We start from the raw sequence: 21078 nt of genomic DNA, 5'->3' as shown, positions 1-21078 counted from the left end.
GGGGAGAGAGAGAGAGCGAGCGAGAGAGAGTGAGCGAGCGGGGGGCGGAGCTAACGCGTCCGGGTGATCGGTAGTCCAGCCGCGCGGCTCTCGGCCGCTCAGAGAGGGGATGGTCTCGCGCTCGGCGGCGGGCAGCAGCGGGTCATGTTGTCCGCGCGGCGGGAGCCCTGCCCGCGTGTCACCTTCAGCGGAGCGGCGACGGTGAGTGTCCGGTGTCGTCTCCTCCTCACCGGCGGGACGAGTGAAGAAGACGCTCGGTCATCAGGTGACCGGGCGGACGGTTCCGGCTCTGACGCTCCTGGTTGAACGCGCTTCGGTCCGAGGCGCGTGTCCCCGTGACCTCGAGAAAATCGATCCGCGATCAGAGACGTCTGTGGGTGTTCTCGCTGTGTCTCTTCATTTCTCTTTGATTCGCGGTCGTTCCTCCTCTGACAAACACGTGTCAACCTGGACAACTTGAAACCGACGTTTGTCTTCAGGGACATCACCGTCTGTCCCTGCATCTTCTCCTTCCATCGATGGTGGCCGATATTGATTTACTCAAAGGTTACCGATACCGGATAATACCGAGGTGCAGGAAATCATTGTGGTCCAGCTGGCTTTCCTTTTCCTTCCAGTAACCCCCTTTCTCTCATGAAAATAGAAAAAATATCTTCAGTAAATCAGATTTCAGAAACCCAAGAAAATAAACTGGAACTTAAGTGATTAACTCATTTTCTAACTGGACGATGCATTTCAAGGTCAAACCTGCTTTCTGCTGCATTTCATGCCAACGACAGTAAATAATTTACGTATCTTTGTCTTCCTCAGTTGAAAGGGTTCCAGTGACGTGATCACCAATCAGCTTGGTGCCAGTCTCTTCATGTAAAAAGTGTAAAATCATCAAATGCTCAGTTTATGGTCACATGACAAACATGAAAACTCGTCTGAGCTTCATACTTAAATGGAAATCAGCGAGTTTTATCAATTCTGCAAGGATTCCGATCAATGTGATTGATTGAAGGTTCAAGTTTGCAGCTTGTGGTGGTTTCAGGTGAAGGGAGACGTTCATCGACGGAGCGCACCCACGCACACCTGGTGAACTGTAGTGACGTGTCATTGGTCAAGCAGGTTGGTGATGCGTCATTGATGGGCGGTTAGTGACGACAGACTACATGTCGATAAACAAGCTGGCGTGAATGACGTAGAACTGAAACCTCAATCTGAATCACTTCCTGTCACATGCTCACGTCACGAATGGCAATTTTTTCACCTCAATCTAAAGTCCTGCGTTCCCATGGAAACAGCACGACCTGAGTAGAAGGAGGCAAAGCGGGACGTCTGGTGGGCCGTGGTGGCGTAGCGACGGCGTGATTATGAGAGTCTTAACACCAAAAGCTTCTAAAATGAAAATGAGAGGCGTGGCTTTCCAGGGCCTCCATGACGACGTGAGTGCATCCATGACAGTGTGGCCAACATTTGGATTTCCTGCTTGGTTGCTTTGCTTCTGCTTGGAGACAGAGAGCGTTCAGGGGCCTCGTTCACGCCCTCTTCAGCTGATTCCTGGATTCATTTGGACAGTTTTTAAAAGCAGGAACAGGAAAGAACAAAGGTCCCACTTCTGCCTGTCCAGTTTTAATGGAAATACTTCATATTTTTACCTTTTGTCTTTTTCTTAAAATAGAAGACCTTGAACGTGAAACACGGAGAAGTCAATCAATCAATCGATCAGTGGGTGAGTGAGTTGCCTGGACGCCAGGGAGGGAGAGAGAGGGAGCGGCCGAGCGAGGGAGTTGTATTTAAAGCAGCCGCGTTGCCGTGGTGTCGAGTGTCTTCTCCCTCATGTGGGAAAGACGACGCTTCAAAAATAACTCCTTCAACGGAAACTCTGAGTGGACAGAAACCCTGATCCACTTGTTAAAAATAACCTGGGCGGGATGTGGGAGGGGCTTGGCTCAGGCTGGGAGGGTGCGCTTTGGTGTTTCCCATCCCTGTGTGCCACTTCACCACTGGTGAACTTTAAACACCACAAGTCTGTTTCCTGTCAAACTCTGTAAAGCCTGATTGGTCAAACCCTGCTGATGATGTCATGACCTTGACTTGGCCGTGAGGTCTGATGGAGTCTCCGTATGTCCTGCAGGTGCTGGCTCGAGGACCTGAGATGGGTACGGGCGGGGAGGCGTGTCCTCACAAGCTGGGATCGCCCAATCACCTCCGACTTCTCCTCTACATCCTGATTCCCGCCGCCAGCCTGTTGGGCGGTCTGCTGCTCATCCTCGCCCTCACTGGTACACACGCGCACACACGCAAGCGCGTGGACATGTGCCCATATCATGCAAGCATATCATGCTAACACCACTCTTGTTAGCTTGGTGCTGCCTTCAGGGTCGAGTCAGAAGTGTGGGTGACCCGGAAGAACAGCAGCCAGCATCTGTTTACTTGTGTGAGGCTGAGGAGAACCGCTGCTGCACAGTAGAAGCATTTGATAGGAACACAGATGAACTTGCTAAATAACTCTCTTTTACTTTTCATTTTTCCCGTTGTCCTTAAACATGTTTAAAACTTAGCTGCATGTGCGCTCAGCAGCTTGCGGCTGGTTAGCATGCAGTGCTAGCATGTGTGTGTCGTGGTGCCAGGAGCCTGTAGACTGCATGAGATCAGGTGTAGCCACAGTGCCGGCGTAGGAGTTAGCATGGCCACAGTTAACTGTCATGGTTCCTTCCAAGCTGGCGGCAGCTGGGATGCATGAGTCATGTGACCTCACCCTGAGGACAAAATGGAACGTGCTTCGATCAGTACAGATGTGTTAGGGTTGGGGCAGGGAAACCTCTGATCGCCTGTAAGTGTTGAACTGTTCGTGTGATACGAGGAGCCGAGCCTTTCATACGGCAGTTACTGGAAGTCCTCCATGCCACCGGGGGCAGCGATGGGTGGAGCTAACAAGTTTTGAGAGGCTGGTTTTGTGAATGGTGAATTCCTGTGTGTTTGGGACTTGTTACTTCACGTTTCTCTGAACACAGACAGCAACGTTCTGGGTCTTTTTCCAGATGCTGATGTTCTTATTGTTGTTGTCCTCACAGGAAGTTGTTGGTTTTATTTTGTTGACTTTCAAAACTTTAGTTCAACAGATTTGAGAGACGGCGATGGTTTGACGAAGAATGAAAGAACAGACTGATGTAGGAGGGGAGATCTCACACACACTCTTCAGAAGTGTGAGTGTGTCGTGCTTCCCGGTCGCCATGGCAGTTGGGAGCCACCGGCCAATCAGAGGAAGGCTTAACATCTCAAACCTTCAGTCTGAAAGAATTTCAAATATTTACGCTGCTAATAAAACTCTCACTGCTCTCTTCTTCCTTTGCGCTTCCCTTTCTTTGTCTGGACGCCCCTCCCACTCTCCAACCTCCTGCTTTTTCTGAGCTTTGATCTCAGCTCAACTCTGTTTTCCTCCTCACTTCTTCTTCTTCTTCTTCTGCTTGTCATGAAGACAGTTGTGAAGACAGGAGGCCGTACCTCCACAGTCTTCCTCCTCTGCAGATGTGCTCCCCTCACTACTCGCCGTACGTGTGTTGGCGTGTCTCTTCTTGCCTCTAAACAGCTGACGGCGTGTGACCAAACTGAGAATCTTCATTGTTGTGACTAAAAAAGTCTTGAAAAAAAACTAGGAAACTAGAAATATGGCGTTATGATGTCACAGCGATCTTGTGGCGTTGCGGGGATGTCGTCTTCATTTGAGGTGACAGTGACCTTGACCTTAGATCACCTAAATCCTGTCTGGACACGTGTGGTTAATCTGGAGAAACTCCTGTGGCGTTCTTGAGATAGCGTGTAATTGAGAGTGGGCGTGGCCCACAGCTGTATTAATAGTCGTCCTCCAGAATTCAAGAGACTAAACCACATGAGTGGCTTCTGTTGGTGCGAGGATGCTAACAGGTGTGCGCCATCCCAGTGTGGCGAGGAAGCGTTTGTGAGGACGAAGTCCGTCGTCAGCTGTTGGGTGGAAGTTGATCACGCTGGCCGATTAAATGGCGAGCAAACAAACATCGATTGTTGGTTCTACCGTCACCCTGTACGGTCATCCGGGGCTGGACATCAGTGGAGAGGTGGGGCTAAGCTGGCTTCGTCATACGTCGGTAGCTACGTATGCATGTGCTCAATGCTTCGCTGAGCGAAGAGCTCGGAGCAACTGGTTGATGAACGTCAGCTGACGTTTGTGACTGTCGAGCCTGGGAGATGCTGTCCTCTGATTGGCTGAGCAGAGACCAGGAGGCGTTCCATGGGGGGGTATTATTAATTATCATTTATTAGTTATGTGTGAGTTTGACCCAGATACAGGTCTGTCTGGGTCACCATGGTAACTGGACCACTGTGACACTATTATTAGCACATTCCTGCAGACACACACATCTTTAACACGTCTGTTTCTGAGTGAGGACATTTGCTGTCATCATGACCGTCACAACACTCACCTGAACACTCACCTGAGCCAAACCCAGCCAGAAGGCTCGCAACGATCCTGGAACGGCAAAACCTCCTCCACCGCACAAAGCTATCACACGATCGCTGACGGTAAAACTTCCCAGTTCCTGAAATCCTGCTTTTTTCTGAGTTTGACACCGCAGGACTAACAGCTGTAATGGTAGTGCTAGCAGGGCTCGCTAGCTTTGGCAGTGTGAAAAGTTTCATCAGTGCTACAGTTGAAATGCTAATGCTAGCCGTGGTAGCGCAACGCTGTGTTGTCGTTTTTACAGCTACATGTTTCTCTTCAGGTATATTTGGCAGCGGCGTCTTGGATTCCAGCCCCCTCCCCTCCCCCGAGCCCATCGCTGACAGTGAACTTGATTACCATAGCAACAGCACAAACCCCTCCGTCTTCAAGACGGGAAATGTCACCGTCTTCCTCCAAAGTCACAGTGACGCCACACCCAGCAAGAGCACACCTGCTGCGACAGCTGCTGAAACTCCCACCAGCATCGCGGCAGCTTCCTCATCTCAGGCCACGCCCACCCAGCCCGTCACAACACCACCTGAGTGGTTGACCTCTGTGACATCATTGAGTGCCACCTGGCTGTTTAGCTCCACATCCGAGCCTGACACAGGTAACCATGAAAGCCTTCTACGCTTGACAGCAGCAGCTGGGAATCCTGGGAAATGCAGTCTTAGTTTGGAGACAGGAATTGCTCAAAGATGTGACCTCACTTCTAAAGATGAGTCTCCAAAAAAACTACAAGTTCCAGGATCATCTGCTGTCTGTGCCTTTAGTCTCTACTGCTGTGGTGTCTTCTGTCTGACAGGAAAATATGATGAGTCTCCACCTTACAGGGCGGAGGGACAGCGTCAGCTGGACTGTCCTCTGGTCTCCTCTTCACCTGACAGACTCTTTTGAAATGATGAATTTGGTTTCTATTTTAAAATTCCCCTCGTCTCTGTTCCTCTGCCGTCCTTCTCCCTGTGTCCACGTCTATTTGAGGTGAATGCTAATGAGCGTCACACTGTCCTGATGTCTAATTGGACGCTGGGCCGTCTCCAGACTAACAGGACACTTAACCTCCAGATAGCAGTTGGCTGCTCAGAGGAAGCTAGCTAGTTATTAGCTCCTGGCAGTAGGATAAACAATGTTTCAATTCTAACAGTGCACTACTAGCACTACTAGCACTACTAGCACTACTAGCACTACTAGCACTACTAGCTCCCACAGCAAAATAAACTGCTGTCAATGCTGTGCTGTTCTCAGCATCGTTAGCTCACTCAGGATTCTGTCCGAGCTTACATGTGTAGTGAAACTCTTAGCGCACTTCCACATGACAGTCTGATGCAAACATGGAATTTGCCTGGTGAGCTTCCCTGCAGCGCCACCTTGAGTCCCCATGATGTAGATGCTAGCTGTTCCATTTCTGCTTGTGCATCTGTATCTCCAGGTCACTGTCAGCTGATTGTGGAGCCTCAGTGTCACATGTTGCCCTACAACCAAACATGGCTGTCCTCGTCCTCGTCGGTGGTGAAGAGCTCAGAGGTGGACATGTTGCTGAGGTAACTGCACCTGAAGACTTGTGATGTCTGTTGTTCCCACCTGAGGATTTGACCCGCCTGTGTTGCAGGTTCTTCAGCTACCTCAGCAGATTGTCCTGCTACCGCCACATCATGCTGTTCGGCTGCTCGCTAGCACTACCCGAGTGTTTCCATGGTGACAGTGCAAACAGCAGGTATTGAACATTAAGTGAGCTGGACTGAAAGATGTGATTACAGGTGGTCATAAATACATGCAGGTTGTTGTTTTTTACAAAATACCAGTGGAATTTTCATTCCTACCCACCTTAGCGCTGCTTCATGCTTCGTGCTGATTAGCGAGTTTCGCTGGAATGCTACTGTAAGGCGGCTAATGGGGACCGTGATCCTGCCTGATAGTACAGACAGCTTCCCAGTACCCATGCTAATGCTAGCTCTGCGCCGCTGATGGTCACATGATTTCCACCTGGCTCACTTTAGCAGAAACAAGTTAAGCTAGCAGCTCGCTGATTGGATGAAGTGTTGGGCCTCCTGATTAAATAGAAGAGGCTGATGAAAAGTCTTCTGGGAAATGTGCGTGTGTGTGCGTCTGTGTGTGTGTGTGTGGGCATCTGTGTGTGTGTGTGCGTGCGTGCGTGCGTGTGTGTGTGTGTGGGCGTCTGTGTGTGTGTGTGTGTCTGTGTGTGTATGTGCACATCTGTGTGTGTGTGTGTGCGCGTCTGTGTGTGTGTGCACATCTGTGTGTGTGCGTCTGTGTGTGTGTGTGTGCGCGCCTGTGTGTGTGTGTGCCCCTGTGTGTGTGCGCGCCTGTGTGTGTGTGCGTCTGTGTGTATGTGCACGTCTGTGTGTGTGCGTCTGTGTATGTGCATGTCTGTGCGTGTGCGCGCGTCTGTGTGTGTGCATGTTTGTGCGTGTGCGCGCGTCTGTGTGTGTGTGCGCACGTGTGTGTGTGTGCGCACGTGTGTGTGTGTGTGTGCGCACGTCTGTGTGTGTGCGCACGTCTGTGTGTGTGTGTCCAGGCAGGTGGTGCTGCCGTGCGCGTCGTTCTGCGAGGCAGCGAGGGAGGGCTGCGAGCCCGTCCTCCAGATGTTCAATGCCTCCTGGCCTGACTTCCTGCGCTGTTCGCAGTTCAGCAATGTCACTTCTTCAGTAACGCCACCACCTTTGGCGCCCACGGTAACAGTGGCCCCTGCCCCGCCTGCTTGCTACACGCCGAGACAGATCAAAGGGAAACCCTGTGAGTAAATGCACACACGTTGATGCTTCGGCAGTTGGTTCAGTGACATCACTAACTACTTCTCCCTGATTGGTCGGCAGCTGTGTGCGGCGGGAAGGATTACTTTCTGTGTGCGACGGGAATTTGTGTCCCTGAGAAACTGGTGTGTAACGGCTACAATGACTGTGACGACTGGAGTGACGAGACACACTGTGGTGAGACAAACACGCTCTATTGTGCTCTGTCTAAATATCAGGGCTGTTGTCATGGTGATTGGTTTGGAGGTGATTAATTGGTCACCAGCGGTGGTGAAGGTCAGGGTGTGTTCAGGGATGTGGTTGTCATGACGACTGAGAGCGTAAAGGGAGAGAGAGAGAGAGCGATGAGTCTTTGTCTGTCCACCTCTGTCTGTCGCCAGAGACGCCATCATGAAGTGATGAAAGGGACAAAACCCTTGATGAAAATAAAGCCAGTTGTTCAATGAAAGGAATCAAATTGAATTTGAAATGGAGAATAAAAAAGAGAAGGACAGAAAATGACAGGAACAGAGAAACAACATGAGAGACCAGAGGGAAGATGTGATGTGTAGAACTCAGTAGTTTGGAAAAAGTGAGAGCCGCAGGAGAATGAGGAGACTCAAGAACTCCGACGGAGGGAGGAGGGAGGAGGAGGGACGGTGGAATCCTGGAGGACCAGGTCACATGACCTGGGCGTCTCTTCAGTTTGTGCAGACGGAGAGTTCCGCTGCCGCACCGGTCGCTGCCTGACGCCGGCGCTGGTGTGTGACGGCTACGACGACTGTGGAGACCTGAGTGATGAACTGCACTGTGGTGAGACACACAAACACACACTCTCACACACACTCTCACACACACTCTCACACACACTCTCTCTGTGTGTTCTCTCAGAGTGTGATTTGGCTCTTGAGCATCGCTGTGGTGATGGACGCTGCGTGTCCAGGGACTGGCTGTGTGACGGAGACCACGACTGTCTGGACAAGAGTGATGAGCTTAACTGCTGTGAGTTACCATGGCAACGATGACGGCACACACCAGAACAAAGACACGTGTAAATCCGTGATCGTAACACTGAAGGCCGTCTATCGCGCTTCAGTCTTGATGGTCCAGCGTGAAATCATTTCTGAATCTGATGTTTGTGGTCAGTGAAGATTTAGAATTGTGGTGTAACGTCTGTTTGTGTGTGTGTGTGTGTGTGTGTGTGTGTGTGTGTGTGTGTGTGTGTGTGTGTAGCCTGTAAAAGTCAGGGTCTGTTGGAGTGCAGGAATGGTCAGTGCATTCCTTCGGCATTCCGTTGCGATGGCGAAGAAGACTGTAAGGACGGCAGCGACGAGGAGCAGTGCAGCAGAGAGCAGAGTGAGACCTGTCTGCTGCTCACCTGTCACCTGTCCACTTGCTCGCATCTCTTGCCTTTACAGTTCTTCACTCGTGTGTGTGTGTGTGTGTGTGTGTGTGTGTGTGTGTGTGTGTGTGTGTGTGTGCGCGCGCCTGTATGTTGCAGGTCATGCTGTGTGTGCCCCTGGTCAGCCCAGCTGCATCCCGGCTTCCTGTCCATCAACGTGTGGGGCGGGTAACGCAGTCTGCGATCCTCGGAACAACAACTGTAGTGAGTTTGTGACATCACAACCTGAAGGGGCCGTTGGTGTTGTAGTTTCTGGTTGTAGTTTGAGTGAGTGACGGTCGAGCTTTTGAGTTCTTGTCCGTCCCACTGTGGCGTGCTGTCTGGGGCTGTGGGCAGTCAGCCAAGGAGGAAGTGTTGGCCTGACATCAACTGCTGTGTGACGGGAGGAACGTTCTCCTCACTACACAGATTCATTCAAATGAGCTCATTATGGAGATCCGTTCAGTGAATCGTTCAAAGCCTGACTGGATCTCTGATGGTGCCGTTAACCTGGAAAAGCCCACAATTTGTCGTGTATGTGGCCACCTTTAGACTCCGCCCACCCTGCTGTGTTTACCCCTGAGGTTTCATATAAAATCAATGAAGGTGGTTGCGTCATTCATTCAACTGCCAGTTCCCATGTTCTACATCTCAGAGGACCTCTGAGCAGAAGCTCAGGTCGTTTGTGTCCCGCCTCTCCTCAGAGCTCGTTAGCGTGTCGCTCAGTGGCGCTGCAGTCCTGCTCGAGCCTCTGTTCTCTGGAGGAGAGTCCTCTTGGGTTAGGACAGGGTCGGCAACCTGTAACACTCAAAGAGCCGTTTCCACCCGGTTTCAACGGAAAAGACAACACTGGGAGCGGCAAACACTTTTTATATTTAAAATAATATATATACACACACAATTTCCGTACTTTCTGGACTGTAAGGCGCACCAGCGAAATTTAGGTAAAAAACAAATGTGTACATCTACAAGCCGCGCTGGACTGTAAGCTGCAGGTGTTTTGGTGTTTAATGACCACATGGAAGGTTCGTGCAGAGGGGAAGGAAAAAGATGGCTTCCCATTGGTCAACATTTCCTACAAGCAACAAGTTGCATTTCTGCATCACTTCTAATAACAGTAGGGAACCTGTCCCTGCTGCGTAAACTGTCCTGTGTCACATGACACATCGCGTTCAGACACACAAACTTTCACAGCATTCCAAACGTGTTGACTTGTGGAAATAAACGCTCTCAGCTCTCAGACCGTAGACAAAGCTGACGGCGCTGGACGAGGCTGAGCCTGATTAACAGGGCTGCAACTAACGACTCTTTTAATAGTGACTAGTCACCGACTATTGAAACGATTAGTCCACTAATCGGATAATTATTATTTTTTCTTAAATTTAGCATGAAGTTGATTTAATTATGTAGCAAATGATAATAAACAAGAAAGATGGTTCAATGAAAAACACATCTTTTATTGAACACTGCGGATTCGAACAAAAATCAAATAAAAAGTCCTGTCTCAGACCAATGAGGCCCAGTGCTCGTCAGCAGAGACGTGAATCCATTCATAAATAAACCTGTCCATTTTTTTAGGGACAGGCAAATGAATAATAAATCAAAATCAAGTAAACATCTTTTGTAGTGAAAACACGCTTCTAAAATGTCCAGTGTGTCCTAAAACCGTCCTGCTTGAATGTCCCTTGAGTCTCACGAGGAGAGTCAGACTGCGCTTCCCTCAGCTGCTCGACGGCTTCTTCAAATGTTCCTGCGTCACCGCCATGACACCAAGGTCTGCTTAGCAACCGTTGCTAGTAGTCTTTTTATTCTCCGTATCCAGGCTGAAACGCTCCAAACTTTAGAAGTTCTGTTGCGCGTACCTGATGTTGACGCCGCCATTTCTCTATGTTCCCACTCAGAGGAGAGACGCTACTGCGCATGAGCGACTCTGGCAGAGATGCTAATCAAGAGAGACGCCTCACTCTGCTGGAGAGACAAGTGTGGCGACAACAGTCGACGATGGAATTCATTGTTGACGATTGTTATTATCGATTTTTGTCGACATCGACTAATCGTTGCAGCCTACTAATGAAGTGTTTTTTAAAAGTGCCTAGAACACAGCAGTCGGCCTCAAGGTGCAGTAACGTCTGTTAAAAATATCACCAGCCACTGGATAAACCGCAGCGTTCAAAGCGGGGGAAAAAGTAGCGGCTTATAGTCCAGAATTATATATAATTTTATATTAATATTTCAGATCACAATAATCTTACAATTTACAACTACAATTAAACAAATGAACAAACACAAAGAAAACACTTTGTTCTGATAGTGCGCAGTTTTGGTGTCGCTGGGCTTCCGCGCATGCCGGCTGCCTGCTGACACGTGAGTGCTGTCACACGTCTCTGAAGAAGGCGAATGCTGATCACTGAAACTGCACAAGGACTGAAGAAAGAAGTTAAAACTTTGACTTGATAAGAAGACACGATCCTCGTTTTTGAGACAAATAACATCCACTTCAATCGGACACTTAGAATTTATCTTCCCAGGCCACGCAGAGCCGCAACATCAGAATGAAAGAGGCGCACGCGGGTTGCCGACCCCTGGGTTAGGGGGTAAAGTGACCCAGAGTGAAACCTGTCTCCCCCTGCTGGCGGGACCTGGCGCTGACCCGGTCTCTCTGTGTGTCAGCTTGCTGTGAGCCCATCAGCCTGGAGCTGTGCATGAACCTGCCCTACAACCTGACCAGCTATCCCAACTACCTGGGCCACCTGTCCCAGCGCGAGAGCTCTGTGTCCTGGGAGTCCTCGCTCTTTCCTGCCCTGGTCCAGACCGGCTGCTACCAGTACCTCATGTTCTATGCCTGCACGCTGCTGGTGCCCAAGTGTGACCCCGTCAGCCTGCAGAGGGTCCCGCCCTGCAGGTCTTTGTGTCGCACGGCCAAGGAGAAATGTGAGTCGGTGCTTGGCATTGTGGGATTGCAGTGGCCCGAAGACTCGGACTGTAGTCAATTTCCAGAAGAAGGAGGGAACACCACTTGCCTCCTGCCAGAGGCCGGCGTGGACGGTATGTGTGTGTGTGTGTGTGTGTGTCTGTGTGTGTAAAACAGAAAAAAATGACTTTTGTTTTCCATCACCGTTTCCTCTGCATCACCGTGGCAACAGAGTGCTCCCCCAGCCACTTCAAGTGTCGGTCTGGTCGCTGCGTCCTGGCAACCAAGCGCTGCGATGGACACCTGGACTGTGACGACCACAGCGATGAGGACAATTGTGGTGAGACACAGATTTCAAAATAAGAGTCCTGTAACTGCAGCATTAAAATGGCATCAACGTAGCATCACATGATCCCTCTGCCAGGCTGTTCTGAGCGCGCTCTGTGGGAGTGTCCTGGCAGCAAAGTGTGTATTAAAGCCAGTATGATCTGTGATGGATTCCCAGACTGCCCCCTGCTGGTGGACGAGGCCAACTGCTGTGAGTTCACTGTTTCACAGAGACTTACAGACATGACAAACACTTAGTTATTAAGATGGAGGTCCACATGTTTCCTCAGCGGCGTGCCGAGATAACGAGCTGTCCTGCAACAACCACCAGTGTGTCCATCGCACGCTGTGGTGTGACGGGAAGAAACACTGTTCAGACAGCTCCGATGAGTGGAACTGTGGTAACACACACACACGCACACACACACACAGGCTTCACGCAGGTGTCCTTGCGTTTAGGTAGCACGTACAAAATAAAGTCCTACCTCCATTTTATACGCACCAGGGTTTCCTTTGGTGATAAAATGGTTCTCACTGAACTCAAGCACGCTGTCTGAATGTGAGGTAGAACTTCATTTTCCTCTTCGCCTGAAGGAACACAGCAACTTCCAGTGAACAGCTCTTACTGGCCATCGCTCCCTTCACCCACGACGATGGGGACCCATGCTAGCTAGCTGAGCGCAACCATGGCGGTGGATAGGAAGTGTTAGCGTGCCTCTTGTTTGCCTCTCAGAGAGCGTTTGGTGAACTCCGGTATCACTGTGGTTCTGTGTTGATCTGGGCAGTGTCGCTGTCCAATCGATCGGGCTCGGTTCTGACGGTGTTCCGGACGGCAGCAGAGTATCAGGTCTGTGCAGATGAGTGGAACCACGAGTTGAGCAAACTGACCTGCGACCAGCTGGGACTAGGGTAAGGTCAGTAACACACACACACACACACACACACACACACACACACACACACACACACACACACACCCAAAGGTCCAATGGTCCAATCGATGATGCCACTCAACTTTCTGCAGGGTTCCCTCTTCTGTTTCCATGGTGCCTGACCAGCTTGGGGTTCCGGGTCGTCGTCGTTGGTTACACGTCCATCCTGAGTGGAACTTGAGGAACGGCTCAGCACTGCAGGCCCGACTGGAGAAGAGAAGGTCAGAGCAACAATGACATAAGACATTTTTGTAGTCCAGTGGGAGTTAGCGTCTCAGGGATGAGGTATTTTTGTAGTCCAACAGGCAGGTAGCGTGGATTGGCTGCACCATATTTCATGTATTTAACCAAACATGCGCTGACTTGGAGACGAGGACTTCAGAAAGACTCAAGTTCTGATTCTTTGTGTCATGTGATCGGACGCGTCTTCGTCTCCAGACTCTCAAACCCTTTTGTACATAACTAGACAGTATTATTACTGAAGTGTCCCAGTGCAACAAAGACCGTGTTGCTGGTGACCATGATTGAATCAAGCTCAAGCTCAGGTGCAGGTGCACCTGCATGATGAGTCGTGAGTGAGGTGTGGCTTCCCGTGTGTCTCCTGCAGTCACGCGTGTCACTCCAGGAGGAGGGTGTCCGTCCTCTGCTCCAAGGAAGGTAAACCTCTCATCCCAACAAGTCGACAGTAGTAACTGCCACCAGTCGCCAAACGTGACTCCTGTCTTTGTGTCAGACTGTGGCCTCCGACCGGCGGTGGGCGTGTACCCCCACAGGAAGAAGAGGATTCTGGGAGGTCACGTGTCACGGCGGGGGGCGTGGCCATGGCAGTGCTCCCTGCAGAGTGGCCAGAGCGGTCACGTGTGTGGCTGCGTCCTCATCGGCAGGAGGTGGGCTCTGACCGTCGCACATTGCTTCGAAGGGTGAGACGATGGGGAAAGAGGGGGAGGAGCTAATCGGCGGCTGCAACAGTAGCAACATTAGCATGAATCCAAAACACAACTTGAATATATCTGTGTTCAGATGAATCGCCAAGTGTGTGAGTTTCTTAATGTGTGTGTGTGTGTGTGTGTGTGAACACATATGTGTATGTGTATATATGTTTTTGTGTGTTTGTCTATTATGTGTGTATGTATTTATATGTGTTTGTGTATGTGTGTACATACGTGTTTGTGTATGTGTGTATATACGCGTTTGTGTATGTGTGTACATACGTGTTTTTGTATGTGTGTATATACGTGTTTGTGTATGTGTGTACATACGTGTTTTTGTATGTGTGTACATACGTGTTTGTGTATGTGTGTACATACGTGTTTGTGTATGTGTGTATATACGCGTTTGTGTATGTGTGTACATACGTGTTTTTGTATGTGTGTATATACGTGTTTGTGTATGTGTGTATATACGTGTTTGTATATGTGTGTATATATGTGTGTGTGTGTGTGTGTGTGTGTGTGTGTGTGTGTGTGTGTCCAGGAGAGAGAGTGCTGACCTGTGGAAGGTGGTGTTGGGTCTGAACAACCTGGACCACCCAGGCGTGCACAGTCAGAGCCGCGGCGTGCGCTCCATCATTGTTCACCCGCGCTACAACCGGGCGGTGGTGGACTACGACATCAGCGTGGTGCAGCTGGACTCTGAGGTGACCTGCGCCGTATGCAGTCCATCCATTATCAGCAGCTGAAGAAGGGCAAGTATTGACAGAGTGATGGTGGTGTTGGCAGGTGGAGGAGACGGCGTTTGTCAGACCGGTGTGTCTGCCTGGACCCGGCCAGCTTCCTTCTCCAGACTCCTACTGTTACATCACCGGTTGGGGTCACATGGGCAACAGGAGTAAGTACAGACACGCGCACACACTTGGGAGCAGTAAGTGTTAATGACTTCAACGTCTTTGTGTGTTCAGTGCCCTTCAAACTGCAGGAAGGGGAAGTCCGGATCATCTCGTTCTCTCAGTGCCAGTCTTACTTCGACATGAAGACCATCACTCCCAGGATGCTTTGCGCTGGTTATGATGCGGGAACCATTGACTCTTGCATGGTAAAAACTTCTACCCATCAGGGAATACATTGTGCATCGGCACCAGATAACTTAAGTTGTAAAAAATGGCCCAAAATGGAACTATGGGTCTGTTTGGAATCGTCCAATGGTTTGGAACGACCTCTTAGGGGGGCATTTCCCTCAATGTGTGATGTCAGCACTAGAAAGACTATCATGGCTGTATTGAACACTGGGGGGACGTCAGCAGGACCATGGACTTGTCTTCTGGACTTCAGTGTTGTCTTGCCAACGGTGTTTGGCATGGCTCAGTATTGAATCTCCTGCATCGAGGATTTCTTCCCCAAACTGAGTGTTGTGTTATTCGTCTCTATGCTGATGACACTGTCCTGTGCGGGAAGTCTCTTGAGTTTATTTAAAACTTTGAAACGCCTGGAGCCTCACAGGAACTCATGTCCCTACTTGAACGCTGTCACTGGGTTTGTTTGTTTTTTTCATCAGATCAGAGCTAATTTAACCTTCAAATCAGAATCAGAATCGGAAGAGGCTGTATTGCCAAGTACGACTTTACACATACGAGGAATTGGTTGTGGTGTTATTGTTGCACGACAAGTTCCAAAAAAAAAAAGATATAACAATGTAAATATAAGATGAAAAATCAAGAAACTTTATTGATTCCTGCAACGTGAAATTGTGCTTCAGTTCAAGAATAGAAACTGTATAAGTGAAGGGAAGTAAGAATGAAACAGAGGCGCCGTGTCCAGCAATGATGGACACGATGTCCATCATTGCTTGTGTAATTATGTGTGCGTGCGGTTTGTGTTCAGGGCGACAGCGGCGGTCCGTTGGTGTGCGAGGAAGTCGACGGTCACTGGACGTTGTTTGGCCTGACGTCGTGGGGCAGCGTGTGCTTCAGTAAAGTACTGGGACCTGGAGTCTACAGCAACGTGACGCACTTCACCCCCTGGATCCAACAACAGATCTACATCCACACGTACCTGACTGACTGACACATGCACCGCATCACTTCCTGCCAGCTTACTGCTTCTGTCTTCAGCATTCCAGGAGGAAGTGATGTCATTGTCAGTCGTCACAACACACATGCTCAGTGTCTCTACCTGTGCCTATATATCTATACTGATAGCCTTCAGATGCTAACTGCTATATGAGCAGTAGAATAAGCTAGTATTTAAGATGCTTACTAGTTAGCTAGTAGACAAATAGATGTCATATTCACGAGACTAAACATTCAATTTATTATTGTAATCAACACTGTGTTATTTTACTGAATTTGTAGCTCAGTGGCAGCAGCAGCTCAGAGGACAAACTAACTTTCTGCCATTCATCTTGAAATTCATAAGATTTTCTCCTGAATCTGAAGTGAACGTTGAATAGAACCAGTACATCCAGATCTTCTCTCCCAGCTGAGTTCAAGTCATAGCAGAGATCCCGATCACTCGGAAAACATTGTCATCATTTCTGGATGTTTCAGTGCTGGTTTCCAGGACGTCATTGTTAAATCCGTCTCTAGGCCTCCCACAATGCTTGACTCTTTAGTGCCTGAAAACTTGTACAGTAGCCTTGTTATGTCAGAAATTATTAGTTTCCATCTCACGTTAAGCACATGAAATATTTTAGCAAAAAAACCCCACCTTGAAATATTTTTGGGTAAACTAAGGACTTTTGTCAGATTTTGCTGCTTCCATCAATCTTTTCTAATACAATACTTCAAAAATACATGTATGGACGCTGGTTGTACTGCACTCATGTGGCGGTTGTTGTAATTTGAGAGAGGAAGAGAGGCTTATTTTGCTTCTTAACACGCTGGCAACTATTTGGGCGCTTAGCTGGACAACATTAGTTGGTGATCTATCCTCGTAATGACAACGTCCGTGTTTGTACTCATGTGCACCACCAAGCTGCCCCGTTGATTGCCTGAAAGACCACTGATATGTTCAAATATTTGTTGCACAAGTTGCTCTCATGGTTACAGAAGATGTGAAAGAAAAAGTCTTAATGAGCGTGTTTATATGTACACGCACGTAATTCTCTGACAGTAGATGGCGTCATTATAGAAGGAAAATTTTAAACATGAGCTTGAGGAACACAATGTGAAATTCCCTAATGGCTAAACTAAATGCTAAGCTATGACAATAGCTTGTTAAAGCTAGCCTTTTTGATATTCCTACGGTCAGCGAATGTGAAGCACAAAAGATAAACTGACATTTTTTAGCACGCATTAGCCACACCAACTTTGACTACATGGTTATGAACCACAGTTCAAAGGTAACTATAAGCTGTGAGGCTTTGTTAGCTAAGTGTGTTGCTAGCTGCTGTCGTTAGCTTAAAGTTATCGTTTTTCAGGACTGTTTTCTCTCAGACATTTAGCAACATTCATAAAAATGGTCTCAGTGTTTCATTCGTGTGGATTTTCAGGGTTTTATGGTTTCTCTCATTTTCTCATTTATGGTTTCTCTCATTTTTGCGACCACGTTTACACATTTAAGCGAACAGCCTTTACGCAGCAGGTGAGTGGGGGGTGGTCCATCACTCCATCTCTGACAGAAGCAACATCAATTCTCCAACTGGATGCTTTATTTTTGTTAATTTCTCCTTCAATTTCACCTGCAAAATTTCCTTTTTGATTGGGATTTGGAGTTCGGTGAAAACTAAAACGCGTGTCTTGTCCACCTGTGCTGCCCAACAGGTTGCCTTCATGCTGGGGTCAAACTAACATCCTGAACATTCCAAGTGGTTGTTATTTTGTGTGTTTGGGTTTTTTTTTAAGTATTTTTCTACAGCGTTTTGTACGTCACGCTTGTTACACAGGGCTGTGAGTGTGCGTTTGTGTGTGAGCGTACAGTCACGCCTACGGATAATGTGATTTGGCTCGTTTGATGTCACTTCCTGATTTGGCTGTTTTTACCACAGTGATGGATTTACATTGACAGGCTATAGCCTCTGATGTTCTGTGTAAACCGTGAATATTTGGTTTGTGTCACATGGTGTCCCGACAATAAAATTATTCACAGTCCACCGTGCGCTTGTTTCTGTGTCTTATCAGGACCTTAGCCGTTGTAGGGAGGACCTCCAAGACCGCGCTCGGCTTATTGATAGAGGAAGGCGTCAGTTAGTGTGTTTGTGAGTGTGAATCACAGCTTCTGCGCCGACCTGTCACTGTACATTCAGTCTCTTTCCACTTCCTCTAATCCAGAAATAAGAATGAGCGATGGAGAGATTTCAGTATTTTTGGGTGAAGGCTGTCGCGCACGCGTTCTGTCGTTCTCGATGAGACTCAGCAGAACTCAAACACTGGAGCAGAAATTACAAGGTTTTATGCCTCAAAAGTAATAAACACAAACTTTCTCAGCAACAGTAACTTATTTTAGTACTTACCTTAATAATGCATAACTTAGTGGCCCCCTAGTGGGCTGTGAAGGTACCACGGGACTTGAAATACCTGGTAAAGTCATAGAATTTAAAAAGATTCACCTGTTGACACATTTACCAAAATCTATTTGAACAGAAAGGATTTCAAACACTTGTCACAGCCCAAATTAATGGTGATAAATTAACAACATGACATTTTTAAAAATCACTTGGAAGCCTTTGTATTAATGGAGGAATTGACAAAGTATTTCAAAACTTGAAATTGAATTATGTTTTAATTATTTTGTATCTCACACCTGGATTTATGTCTGAGTAATTATTATGACGCTTGAGTTGAGTTTTAAATGCTTGTGAACCCAAAATGTTGCGCACCACCTGTAACTGTGTGTCCGTCCCCGTGTCCATGGTGTGTTAACGTCACCGTTTGTGTGGTAGAACAATGCTGTCAGAGCCCCGCGCACACACCTGCTGTTATCTACAGGATAATGAGACGTCTGGTGGCCCTGAACGCAGCGCCGCTGTGTGACGGCGACATTTATCCTCCTGATGCAGGGCTTTAGGAGCGTGTGACAAACACCACAACGTTAAAAACAACTGCTATTAACACAACCACAGACACTGTGAGAGTGTGTGTGTGTGTGTGTGTGTGTGTGTGTGTGTGAGAGAGTGTGAGTGTGTGTGTGTGTGTGTGTGTGTGTGTGTGTGTGTGTGTGTGTGTGTGTGTGTGAGAGAGTGTGGGAGTGTGTGTGTGTGAGAGTGTATGAGTGTGTGAGTGTGAGGGTGACTCAGGTGTCAGTCGTCTCTCCGCTCCAGTCCCACTCTTCTGAAGGTGAGGAACTCACTGATGTCTTAGACTTTATTGCTGTTTCCAGGGTTACCAGATCTCAGCGCCGGATGGCAGCAGGTGTCTTTCCTGGTAAATCCGGCTTCGTTGACCACGACTCAATCCGTCCCTACTTGGAGAGTAGTTGAGTGATTAAGATGCTGCACGTGTCTGTCATGAACCGCCTCGCTGTCTGACAGTCCCTGAACTCATCACCAGGCTGCGTCTTCGACTGGAATCAAACAGAAGAGTTCTGCACTGCTAAACTCACCTGCTCTTTGTTCCTCCCGCTGCTGTGGAGCTCTGTCTTCCTGTCGCCACCCGCCAACGAGCTGTCTTGACCATCTGTAGACGCTTTGGATTTGGAAAGTAAAGATTTGCATTGTAACTTTTTTAATCTGCAAAAAAAGTTCTTTTAAAGTGAATTATCACAATAATTTTGTATGATAGGAAATTAAAAAGAAGAGAAAAGAAAAAAAAGAACTAGAGTTTAAAAACCCTAGCACGTAGATGATGAAGGTCAGATAACCGAGCGCTGCGGTCCAGTTGTGCGTGTCTGGGACTGGAAATCCTAACAAGTCACCGACCTTTGTGTGCTGCAGATGCTGGACCAGGAAGCCACCAAACGTTACTGTGGCGACGATGGAGAGACACACGCACAAGCTAAGGTAGCAACGCTCTCACCTTCCTCTGAGGTTAAACGGCGTTTGGTTAAAGTGGCTGTTGGTGACTGGCTGGTAAACGGATGGGTGGTTGGAATGCCTCATGAATGACCTGTCAGCTCCAGCAGCGTTTGGTCTGAGCTCCGTCAGATCTTTCTGGTCTGCAGTGAACAAAACTGAGATGCCAGTCAGGAGGGAGGAAAGCCTCCGTCGGCTAGAGTTCAGTTTCTTTTATTTAAGGCCTCTACCTGTTTGCTGTGCTGACAAATGGACCGAGTTCCTCTTGGAGCTGCTGGTGTAAATGAATACAGGACAAGCAATTCAACTTTGTCTCAGTTATAAATGTGTGTGTCTGTGTGTGTGTGTGTGTGTGTGTGTGTGTGTGCACAAACTGTGGGTCAATAAATCTCCTTTATAAGTGGACAGGGAGGTGAATGGAAAAGGGGAAGAGGGAAAAAGGAATGGGCAAACAGCATTCTTGAACTGTGTCGTCTTGTTTTGCTGACATTGTGGGGACATGAATGTGTGGCGCTCAGGGAAGGAGCGCCCGGTGCTGAAGCACCTGCAGCCGTTGTCCTGCGTAGTCGCTTCAGCATGTGAACCTGGAGGTGTCCTTGTCACTGTGGGACATATGTTGTCTTCCAAACTATTTAAAAATAAATATGGAATCAGTTTCCTCAATGTTAAGAGGACGTGGGTACCCACAGTCTGACACAAGTCAATGTCCCCATAACAGCAGCTAAAAAGCATAAACACACACGATGTACTTCCGCACCAGAGGACAAAGAGCAGCACCGTGCGTCTCTCACACTCTTCACACTTACATGGTGAAGCAAGGGAGTAAAGTTCAGGTCGGTCAGGAGGAGAGAGAGCTCACCGTCCTGCCACGGAGGAAGTGGGACGAGCAGGACACCGCCGTGGTGAGGGTTCTCGCTCACACACACACACACACACACACACACACACACACACACACACACACACACACAGATCAAATCTGAGAAGGGTCACATATTAATAGCAGCTATCAGGTGTGGTGGTCTTGTCTTGATGCCGTCAGACTGCTGAGGTCTCAGGACGAGTCCAGTTAGCAGCAAATGGCGAAAGACTTGAACGGTCCGGTTCCGGACCCACAGGGACGCTGGCCGTGACACAAACGAGAGCAGCTGGTTTTCATTCATGTACAGTTTATTTCCTGTCTGACGCATTCGAAACTTGTCACCACCCTGTGAACACGGCAACAGACACACAAACATGTTCTAACCATCTTCACCAGAAAAGTATGGTTGCTGTTGCTGGTCAACAATGTTTCTGTTGTTAAAGTTGTGTGTGTGTGTGTGTGTGTGTGTGTGTGTGTGTGTGTGTGTGTGTGTGTGTAGACAATGACGACCTCCTGCTGTTTGTCCTGCATCAGTCTGAAGGACCGATGCCCTCGTCCACAGGGACTG

At 48.6% G+C, this 21078-nt stretch overlaps 2 protein-coding genes across 2 annotated transcripts in view; both read left to right on the top strand.

Moving 5' to 3' along the window:
* The first annotated feature begins 67 nt into the window (after nt 1–67).
* corin (corin, serine peptidase) lies at nt 68–17764 on the top strand. Its single transcript, XM_086197704.1, has 23 exons — nt 68–201; nt 2120–2267; nt 4746–5075; nt 5895–6006; nt 6075–6179; nt 7002–7219; nt 7300–7413; nt 7921–8028; nt 8107–8217; nt 8449–8571; nt 8717–8821; nt 11267–11641; nt 11740–11847; nt 11932–12045; nt 12125–12235; nt 12620–12743; nt 12859–12987; nt 13374–13423; nt 13500–13686; nt 14240–14402; nt 14485–14593; nt 14664–14797; nt 15583–17764. Exons 1-23 carry the CDS (start codon nt 145–147, stop codon nt 15763–15765), a joined length of 3318 nt encoding a protein of 1105 aa, XP_086053830.1. The 5' UTR covers nt 68–144; the 3' UTR covers nt 15766–17764.
* A 2668-nt stretch (nt 17765–20432) lies between these two features.
* LOC147239006 (sodium/hydrogen exchanger 9B2) overlaps nt 20433–21078 on the top strand; it is a 7672-nt gene continuing 7026 nt past the window's right edge. Inside the window, exons 1-2 of the mRNA XM_086197159.1 lie at nt 20433–20550; nt 21010–21078. The exon at nt 21010–21078 is cut by the window's right edge and continues 22 nt beyond it. Of these exons, the coding sequence (XP_086053285.1) occupies nt 20455–20550; nt 21010–21078 (165 nt within the window). The 5' untranslated portion in view covers nt 20433–20454. The remainder of the gene's footprint in view (nt 20551–21009) is intronic.

This window comes from Aulostomus chinensis, chromosome 24 (genome assembly GCF_037954235.1).
Source record: "Aulostomus chinensis isolate RoL2024-O1b breed Wild chromosome 24, RoL_Achi_v1.0, whole genome shotgun sequence".
In the NCBI taxonomy this organism is placed as follows: domain Eukaryota; kingdom Metazoa; phylum Chordata; class Actinopteri; order Syngnathiformes; family Aulostomidae; genus Aulostomus; species Aulostomus chinensis.
The sequence above is the reverse complement of the archived record's forward strand: the minus strand, read 5'-3'. Positions and strand labels throughout refer to the sequence as shown.

Bases quoted from the DNA above. Each gene is read 5' to 3' on its own strand.
- corin (XM_086197704.1), top strand. From the start codon at position 145: ATGTTGTCCGCGCGGCGGGAGCCCTGCCCGCGTGTCACCTTCAGCGGA. The intron at 12,744-12,858 runs GTAAGGTCAGTA...AACTTTCTGCAG, and splicing joins TGCGACCAGCTGGGACTAGG to GGTTCCCTCTTCTGTTTCCA. The intron at 12,988-13,373 runs GTCAGAGCAACA...TGTCTCCTGCAG, and splicing joins GCCCGACTGGAGAAGAGAAG to TCACGCGTGTCACTCCAGGA.